The following is a 10,522-nucleotide window of genomic DNA, read 5'->3' as shown; positions in this document are numbered from 1 at the left end:
AACCCCCCCACCAAAAAAAAAAAAAAAAAAAAAAAAAAAAAATGTGGCCAGGCACAGTGGCTCACACCTGTAATCTCAGCACTTTGGGAGGCTGAGGCAGGTGGATCACCCAAGGTCAGGAGTTCGAGACAAGCCTGACCAACATGGTGAAACCCCATCTCTACTAAAAATACAAAAATTAGCCGGGCGTGGTGGTGCCTGCCTGTAATCCCAGCTACTCAGGAGACTGAGGTTGCAGTGAACTAAGATCACGCCACTGCACTCTAGCCTGGGCGACAGAGTGAGAATTCATCTCAAAAAAAAAAAAAAAAAGTAAAACAAAATTCTGCATTTTTATAAACTTGATAAAAAATAGTATTTCAAACTGTACAGTCACCAGAAGTACACAGTTATAAAAAATGCACACACTTCACTTGGCATCTCCAACACTTTCAGCTTTCAGTGCCCCGTCTGTTTTGGCATCTCCATTTTCTGCAAGGTTATTCCCCTCCTTGCCAGCATCAGCTTTTCCCTTTTTCCCTTTGGGTACCTTCTCTCCCTTCTTTGCAGGGGTCTTTTCAGGCTTGGGCTCTGGCTTTGGAGGAGCAGGTTTAGCAGACAACCTCATGGATCTTCTCTGTGGTTCGTTCTTCACCTTGGCTTTATCTCCTTCGGCATCCCCTTCACCCTTTCTCTTGGGCATGGTGGTGGCGACGGTGGTGGGAGGTAAGCGCCTGGCACAGGGGGCAGTGGCATGCAGGCTTTGGTTGGTCCGGGGTTCGTTCTCGCCTCTTCTTCTTCATACTGCTCTCTATTTGGCATTCTTTTGTATTCGCAGAATACGTGATGACCAACAAATGGTTCTAGACAGATGATTTGTAAGTTTTAGACCTAGATCCCAACTGATTGAGGCCTTGTGTCCATGGGATCCCATTCCTCATTGGTTTTTCTGTTGTTAGAGCCATCTTTAGTAATTCACATGCTATTATACAGAGTTAGAAAATGCATTATTTGCAATAGTGGGTTTTCTCCCACATTTTAAAATGGTCTCAGCCACAGAAAACTAATAAAGGCCCTTGCTACTGCATATCTGTTAAGTAGATAGTTTGTTTTCAGGCATATAGCTTATTTTGAGTTAACATTACTTATGATTTAAAATTGAAGAAGTAAAAATGTTATATTTGTTTGCAGTATTTCTGTATTTGAGGAAGTTGTAGTCATAACTTGATTTATGGGACTTCCTTCTGTGTTCATTTTTAAGCTAGCTATAAAATGGTGACAAATGTTGACCATGATGTATATACTACTTAATGCCTTCTTTGTTTAAAATGGCTGTGCAAATATTTTTCTTAGGCTTCTAAAAATATAAATATTTAAATGATTTGGGTAAATATATGAGATGCAGCATGATCTTTTAATAGAGTAGAGTTTTCCTGTAATATTATGATCCATGGTTTTAATTACTAAGTGCATTGCAGTAAATTTGCTAGGCCTTCACTTCCTAACTGGTCCTTATTCTCAAAATTTGTGGAACAGGCTGGACGCAGTGGCCTGTAATCCCAACACTTTGGGTGGCTGAGGGAAGCAAATCACTTGAGCTTAGGAGTTCAAGACTAGCCTGGCCAACATGGTAAAACCTTGGCTCTACTAAAACAAACAAACAAACAAAAATTAGCCGGGCATATGGTGATGTGCGCCTGTAGACCCAGCTACTCAGGAGGCTGAGGCTGGAGAATTACTTGAACCTGGGAGGTGAGGTTGCAGTGAGCCGAGATTGTGCCTCTGCACTCCAGCCTAGGTGACAGAGCGAGACTCCGTCTCAAGGAAAAAAAAAAAACTCAGAAAAATATTCATGAAACAAATTTTGAATTTATTGACAGCTGAATAATGAATTCAGAGTTCAGAATGATATTGCACTCTCCTTTTCTGGATGTTTGCAAAATAGCAGCCATTTGTTGAATACCCTATGTGGCAGGCGGTTTAATGGATTATGTTTAACACTTTAAAAAATACTTCTGCAGAGTATTTTTTATAGATGAGTAATCTGAGTCTCAAAAAAGGTTAAATAACTTTTCCATGGTCATAGATGGGAGAATAGCAGAGCTGGGTTTGAACCCAGAGCTGTGAATTTCCAAAGTCCCTTCTCTTAGAGTGCTTGCCAAACACATTTAGTTATTATGTATTTTAATAATTATGTATGTGTTTTAGTAATTACTTTTAGACTCTTTTATAAACCCCTTGAGCTCACTTAAACAGCTGTGCTACATTTATTTTGAATAATTTTCTTGTTTGGGAGTTTTAAAAAAATGATAGTATGGGCTGGGTGCAGTGGCTCACGCCTGTTATCTCAGCACTTTGGGAGGCTGATGTGGGCGGGTCACTTGAGGCCAGGAGTTTGAGACCATTCTGGTAAACCTGGCAAAACCCTATCCCTACTAAAAACACAAAAATTAGCCAGGCATGGTGTAGCATTCCTGTAGTCCCAGCTAGTCAGGTGGCCAAGGTATGAGAATTGCTTGAACCCAGGAGGCAGAGGTTGCAGTGAGCTGAGATTACACCACTGCCCTCCAGCCTGGGTGACAGAGTGAGACTGTTTCAAAAAAAAAAAAGGATTTCCATGTTATTTTTACATACTTAGTTTATACAGTTGATTTATTTTCTTCTTTCCCAAATTAATTTCTACAAGAATGTTGGTTCATGCCAAGGGTTTCTTTATTCAGTATCTGCTATTGAATATGTGACTGTTTTTCTGTATTAAGGCAGCGTGATTACCCAACAGAATCTCTTACCCTTCCTCAAATGTGAATTCTGCCTGTTCAGCAGCAGCAGAAGCTCTGCATTGTTTTCTGTTGGAAGTGTGAGCTGAAGGGGACAGACATTCCTACTGCTTAGCGGGTGCACTAAGCTGTGATCTGCCCTTGTTGTATTACCAATGGCACAATATTTTTATGTTGCAGATGGCCGAGAGCTAGCAAGGAAAACTCAGGACCATGATGGCTCAGTTTCCCACAGCTATGAATGGTAAGCAGCTTTGTGCTTGTGGCAAGATGAGGTTATGATTTTTTTTTTTTTTGGTAGAGGTTTAAAATATTCATGTAGATAATTTTCCTTAAGCTTATAAATACAAAACTTGAAGTATTCTTGTTGAAAATATTTTGGAACACTGCATATATCTTCTGTAAGAATATTATGTCATAAATCCCATGACTGTATTCTGGAATGTGTGTTTGCCATTGAGCAGTTAGGAATAACCAAAAGGTGTATTGTGTTTGATGCATAAAACTGGATGACAAAAAGCAGAGTGCTATAAGGTGAATATTAAAGGTATTTTGATGGCATAAGATGATCGTAAACCGATGAAGCCAATAAATATTAACTTAGTAATATTTATGTAAGATTACGTTTTCCCTTTAGATAAGATTACGTATGCCTGCATACATAATTGTTTAATATGAAACATTTTAAAAGAAAGTGCTGGCTGGGTGCAGTGGCTCATGCCTGTAATTCCAGTACTTTGTGAGGCTGAGGCAGGCAGATCACTTTAGGTCAGGAGTTCAAGACCAGCCTGGTCAACATGGTGAAACCCCATCTCTACTGAAAATACAAAAACTAGCCAAGCGTGGTCATGGGCACCTGTAATCCCAGCTACTTGGGAGGTTGAGGCAGGAGAATCACTTGAACTACCTGGGAGGTGGCGGTTGCAGTGAGCCTGGGAAAGAGTGAGACTCCATCTCAAAAACAAAAAAAAGAAAAGGAAAAAGAAAATGCTTACGTAATTTCAATAATGAAAAATGTTTAAAGTTTTGTTCTGATTGTAGCTTTAATTCTTTCCCCAAATACTAATTAACTACCCTTAATAGGTATTGTTACTGTGTTTGTCATTTATAATTAATTGAAAAAAATGCATTATATTTTTAAATCGCTAAAGAAATCTAGATACTGAGTTCTTAATTTTATGGTAAATTGTATTAGCTAATTGTAGATAAGTATCAGGAAATAGAGAATAAACTCAATAATTCTTTATTATTTAAATTGAAAACAGTAATATTAAAGCATTAAAAAAAAGGAGGGAAGAATCACCATTCCACCATCTTCATGAAGCTGTTCTGTTTTGATATTACCATCTAGTGTTAATCAGTTGTTTTTTAAACTTGTTTTCAGACATAGGACCAAATCATTACATTAATAACAAAAATACATGTTGTATATCTAAAGTTTTATGCCTCAGGATTTAGGAAAATCTTGGAGAAGTGAATTATTTGTATAAAAGGTAGAATCAAATTCTAATGCGTGATAAGATCCTGTGTCATTTAAGGATAGACTTGAAGTAAAGATTTTATTGTTTTGTGTTTTACCTTTTCAACCTATTATTTAAGGATTAATGTGAGTATTGCTCCTATTGGGAAAATGGTGTGGGATTATAAAGATTGATGCCACAGACAATTTTTAATAATTAAATAATTTTTCCATAATGAGTGATATATGTAAGTTTAAAAGTAGGGCAGTAATTGTAGTAGTAACATGCTCTACTCAAGTTTGAGCATTTTTATGCCCCATACAAAGGAATTTGCACTAAACAGTTGAATTGTAAACTTCAGGCAACATATTAATCAGGTTTATAAGCAAAATGAACATAAAGCGGTACAGTCCCGGTCCTTCTTTATTCTGCTTCTTCCATTCCATAAACATTTATATATCTACTTTGCAGTTCATTGCATTATACAAAATATAACATTGAGAACAAGTGAAATATTCAATAACAAAAGAATGATTATGTGAATAATCATCTAAAATATTGGAAAATGTGTTTAGAAGTGCTATATAGACATACAGATAATAATTTTTTTTAAACTTCTGAAGAATTAATTGCATGTGTAGACTGTGTTACCTTCCTACTTAGAAGATTGACGATAACTTAGACATATTTAATTTAAGTTCAGTTCAGGATTTAAGATGTTACTGGAGAGCAGCATTCATGTATAGTACAAAACTTTGCTCCTCTAGTAATCCTGACATAGATTGTTAAATTTTTTTGATGCCCATTGCTATTGGGAGTTGTCTGTAAGTATGCCTGTGTGTGAATGTATATGTGTGTGTGTATGTGTGTATGTATAGATGTGTGTGTGTGTGTAAAAACAGAGATGAGACTACTTACTGGATGAGATCTAGCCTATAGTAGATGTTCTGTTAATGTGAACTTTTTTTTCTTCACTGACTATAAGAACTTGTTTGAAAGAGCCAGCAGGTGAGATGAGAATAAGCAACAGAAATGTTTATGAAAATCCCATATTTTCAATATCAGTTATGAGTTGGGGGAAGTGGATAGAATTTTAATGTATTTCTAACATGATTATTAGATACTGTAAAAGTTTGTTAGCTTTTTAGGGATATATTAGACATCAACCCCCAAACTTAGATTTTTCTGCCTCTTCAGTAAGGCTTACAGATAAATATAGACTAGGATTGGGAGATTTTTACTTGAAGTTCAAAGTAACAAACTTTTGCCTTGTCAAAGCGTTCTGTTAGTTGATATATCTAAATAAGAAAGCCAGGATTGAATTAACTATTTTAAAATTGGCTTTGATTACATGTATTGCCCAGTTTTCTGATTTCAGTGTTTGGTTTTTTGAGACAGGGTCTCCACTCTGTTGCCCAGGTTGGAGTGTAGTGGTATGAACACAGCTCACTGCAGCCCTGACTTGCTAGATTCAAGCAATCCTCCTGCCTCTGCCTCCTGAGTAGCTGGGACCACAGGCGTGAGCCACCACACCCAGCTAATTTTTAAATTTTTTGTAGAGATGGGAGTCTCACTATGTTGCCCAAGCTGGTCTTGAACTCTTGAGCTCAAGTAGTCCTCCCACCTTAGCCTCCCAAAGTGCTTGGATTCACACCTGACCAGTGTTATCTTTTTGTTCCTAGAAAATTCTTGGTGCATTAATACTTTGTGTTTTAATATGATTAAGTTTTTAAAAGGTTATTTGAACACTACTAAAAAATTATTCCTTGTTAAAATGCCTTAGAACATTTTTATTCTCTTGGTTACATTAATCATGATAATATGTAACCATGATTGTTGTGTGTGATTTTCTTGGCTGGTGGAGTCTCTTTAAAATATTAGAGTCTGTGAGTTCCTTTAAGGTGTTTTTTTTGTTTGTTTTTGTTTTTCGAGACAGGGTCTTGCTCTGTCAACCCACCCTGGAGTACAGTGGCATGAACGTTGCTCGCTGCAATCTCAACCTCCCAGGCTCAAGCAATTCCTTCTGTCTCAGTCTCCAGAGTAACTGGGACTACAGACATGTGCCACCATTACCATCTACTTAAACAAAATTTTTTTAGACATGGGGTCTCACTGTGTTGGCCAGGGTGGTCTCAACTCCTGGGCTCAAGTGATCCCCTGCCTCAGCCTTCCGAAGCACCCAACCCAATGGTTCATTTTATTCATCTTCGTACCCCATAAATGTTTACTGAATGAATGAATATGAAGGTGTCCAGATTACTGATTCGAGACATGAGGAACTAAGCAGTAAACATAAACAGATGGGTTGAGTTAGCCCTTGTGAATACACGTAGCCAAGGAAATGTGAGGAGATAGTAATATATATGACAGCATCATATTGTGATGAGCACTGGTGATGCAGCAGAACTCTGTTTTGTCTTAAGACAGCAGTGGAGTCTATCACTGCCTGGGGATATATACCCGTGTATGTTAGGGCGGCTTTTAAGCCTTCCTAACCAAACTCTTCAGACTTAAAATAGTCTTAAGGTTTCTAACTAAAGAGCCTTAGTTTCAGGCTATTCCCTGAGAAAGATTTGAATGCTCTGACTACTTTTTAATTATATTGTTCCCTGGGATTGGGTTGAATAAGGAAACTAATTTATGGAGCACTCTTCATATGGCAGGCATGTATTAGATGCTTTATATTTTTGTTTTAGTTTATTTTAAAGTTGGGTTTATTGGGGGTATAATTCACCCTTTTAAAGTAATACAGTTTGATGAGTTTCTATGACTGTGTTTAGTCATATAAATTAGGATATAAAACATTTGCATCGCCTAAAAAGTTCTCTGTAGCCTTATACCTCCACCTTTAGCCACGTATGATTGGCAACCACTAATCAGATTTCTGTCCTTACAGTTCTGCCTTTTCCTGAATGTCATATAAATGGAATACATAATATGTAGCCTTTGGTGTCTGGCTTCTGTCACTTAGCAAAATATCTTTGTGATTCATTCATAATGTTGCATGCATTTCTTCTGTTTACTGCTGAGTAGTATTCCATTGTATAAATGTGTACCACAATTTATCCGTTCAGCCATTCAGGTGCAGAACATTTGGGTTATTTCCAGGTTTTAGTGATTATGACTAAATCTGCTATAACCATCAGAGAACAGGTTTTTATGTGGAAATAGGTCTTTATTTCTCTTGGGTATTTACCCGAGAGTCTTTTGTTAATACTCAAGAGTCTATTGTTGGGTCATGTGGAAATATATATTTAACTTCACAAGAAATTGCCAAACTGTTTTCCAAAGCGACTGTCACATTTGCTTTCCCACCAGCATATATGAGTTGCAGTTGTTTGGCATCTTTATCAGCACTCTGTATTTTTTTTAAATTTGTTTTTAAATTTTCAGACATGCTAATAGACATGTAATGATACCTTTTTGTGGCTTTAATTTACATTTCCCTGATGATAGTGATATTGAGCATCTTGTCACATGCTTATTTGCCATCTGTTTATCTTTGATGTGTCTGTTCAAATCTTTTGTTCCTTTTTTTTGGAGGAGGGATTATTTTCTAATTTTTGAGTTGGATAGTTCTATATATATGCTGACCTATATTTATTGAATATGTTTTGCAAATGTTTTCTCTCAGTCTGTAGTTTGTCTTTTCCTTAAGAGCCTCCTTTAACAGAGTGGACATTTTAGATTTTTATGAAGTCCAGTTTGTCAAAATGTTTTAATGATTTTTGCCTTTTGTGTTCCAAAAAGTCATTGCATAATCCAAAATCACAAACATTTTCTTCCAGAAGTTTTATATCTAGTTCTGTGATTCACTGAGAGTTAATTCATGTAAATGCTGGAAGGTTGAGATTCTTTTGTTGTTTTTTTCATATGGATATCCAGTTCTTTCAGCACCATTTTCTGAAAGGACTGTTTTCTACCTTGGATTATCTTCTCATCTTGTTGGAAATCAATGGACAATATATTTGTGAGTGTATTTCTTTTTAATTACCAACAAGACAGATAGTTTAAGACTCTTAATTAAGCCTGAGTAGACTCTAGTCTTGCCTTCAACACTTACCAATTTTATTACCTTGGGCAAATTATTTAATATCTCTCTACCACTGTTTCCTTCTCTGAAAAACAGTGATAGCATTAGTTACTTCATGGGATTCTTATGAGACTTACTTGAAGCAGTACATGTAAAGCTCTTAGAAAAGTACCTGACACGCAGTGAGTTTCATTAAGTGTTAGTTATAACGGAGGTGTATTACATGTAATCTTTACAACAGGCCTGTGGAGTTACATAATATTCCTAGTTTATAGAGGTGGCATCTGAATTACAAAGAACATGAGCATCTTATCCATATATGTTGGGACATAGTATAGTGCGGAGTTCAGCATGCAGGCTCTGGAGTCAGGCTACCCAGGTTCTAATCTCAGCTCTGTCACTTACTGTATGACCTTGAGCAAGTTACTTTATCACCATGGGTTTTCGGTTTCCTTACCTATAAAATGAGAATAATAATAGTACTTTAATGTATAGGTTAATGCTGGGGGCTTAGTGAGTTACTGCATATAAAGTCCCTGACAGTAGTCAGGGTTCAGTAAAGGTGAGCTGCTTCCATCTTTGTCATCCTTTGTTGTTGTCATTTTTGTTGTTTTTAAAATCAGCATCATCATTTTTCTGAAGTCATATAATAGAAAATCAGTTCTGTGGCTACACTACTTGCCTTCCTAGTGACAGGAATCCTGACAGGTTTATTTTATTTTCTGATAAACTGGTAAACCAAGTAGGATTTTTACTACATATGTGGTATTTCTTTATTTAGAAAGTGTGTAGGTTTAGCTATTTTAGGTCCTTAGTTCTTCAGTACATCTGTTTCTTTATTTTTAACTATAATCTTAAAACTTCTCTTAAAGAGAGGATATTTATAGATTTTTTAATCCAGTCACTTAGGACTAAGAATAATTTGTTGAATCCATATTAGTGTTAAAAATTATAGTGAGCACCTACTTTTCAGTGATATACATTCCTAGGAAATTGTAAGGCAGATTTTTATACAATACAAGCAGGAATTATGTATGAGTTTATATACCTAAACATATTTGGTTCCTTATTGGCAGAAATGGAATAAATTGAAAAGATAGTCAGAAGTATAGATGGTGATTAGTCGTGTTGGATGTGCAGAACTTTACAGAAACCGCCAGAGAGCTGGTATAACCACATGGGAAGAGTGGACAACAAAAAGCTAATCCCAAGCTCAGGAAGAAACCCCTGTATTTGCAATGCAGTCATCCTCAAAGAGAGTCTGGAACAAAAGCTACCAATCCTTTTCTTTAGAAGATGTACAGAAACATGAGAAACTCATGGAGAATTGTCTCCCAAGAGTTTCTCTCCCTTGTTTCTCCATTGTCTTGACTTCTAGCAAATTTTCTCATGAGTACACATACAACTAAGTTGACCACTCTGATTAATCTGACAAAACAGGGGCTGGGACTAGGTCTGATTTATTTTATGCAGCATTTGATTAAGACTGATCAACAGGACTCCAAGCAGCAGGTTGGTCTCAGCCTGCAATGTTCTCAGCTGTGCTCTGCAGGGTCCCAGCTAAACAAATCCTATAAATAATCAATGTCTCCCTTAGAAAGCCAGGTGGCTTTCTCCTTAAAAAACAATGTGTTTTTATTGTTGTTGTTATTGTTGTTTTTTGTTGTTGTTGAGACAGGGTCTTGTTCTGTCACCCAGACAATGGTGTGATCACTGCTCACTGCAGCCTCAATCTCCTGGGCTCAAGCAATCCTTCTACCTCAGCCTCCCAAGTAGCTGGGATTACAGGTGTGAGCCACCTACCCCTGGCTAATTTTTTAAGTTTTATGTAGAGATGGGGTCTCACTATGTTGCCCAGGCTGGTCTCAAACTCCTGAGCTGAAGGGATCGTCCTGCCTCAGCCTCCCAAAATACTGGGGTTAGGTGTGCACCACCACATCCGGCCTCTCCTTAAGTTTTATTTTAACTTTTCTACCTGGCCTGAATCAGTAATCTGGGTACAGCAGGTTGTATTCATAATTGCACACACTTTGTCTTGGCCTGCAAAAAAGAAAATCTAGGGTAAATCTCTAACAGCCCTGACCAGTGAGTTGAGGCTGACCTGATTGCCTTCCAGGACTGAGGAAGTGTTTTTTTTAAACACTTGAAGATCTCTTCATGTACATTATTGTGTTTTTGGAGGGAGGCAAGTTAATGCATGGTTTCCACAGAAGAAGTAGAAGATCAAGGGTGCGCATGGGTTATGCTTGGAAAGAAAATGTTTACAGTTATTT

General features: G+C 37.2%; 1 protein-coding gene and 1 pseudogene across 6 annotated transcripts in view; one reads left to right on the top strand and one right to left on the bottom strand.

The window, feature by feature from the left end:
• The window catches only part of ITSN2 (intersectin 2), a 155,570-nt gene that overhangs the window by 29,542 nt on the left and 115,506 nt on the right, over window positions 1-10,522 (top strand). For 4 of the 6 annotated variants that reach the window (XM_025353792.1, XM_025353789.1, XM_025353786.1 and 1 more), the window contains exon 2: window positions 2,937-3,000. In XM_025353792.1, coding sequence (XP_025209577.1) covers window positions 2,970-3,000 — 31 coding nt within the window. In that variant the 5' untranslated portion in view covers window positions 2,937-2,969. Of the gene's footprint in view, window positions 1-2,827; window positions 3,001-8,744; window positions 8,812-10,522 lie in introns of those variants that run through there. The other 2 variants (XM_025353788.1, XM_025353787.1) reach the window with 2 other exon arrangements.
• Window positions 410-682, bottom strand: LOC112604619 (annotated as a pseudogene).

Source organism: Theropithecus gelada, chromosome 13, assembly GCF_003255815.1.
Source record: "Theropithecus gelada isolate Dixy chromosome 13, Tgel_1.0, whole genome shotgun sequence".
Taxonomy (NCBI): Eukaryota; Metazoa; Chordata; class Mammalia; order Primates; family Cercopithecidae; genus Theropithecus; species Theropithecus gelada.
The sequence above is the reverse complement of the archived record's forward strand: the minus strand, read 5'-3'. Positions and strand labels throughout refer to the sequence as shown.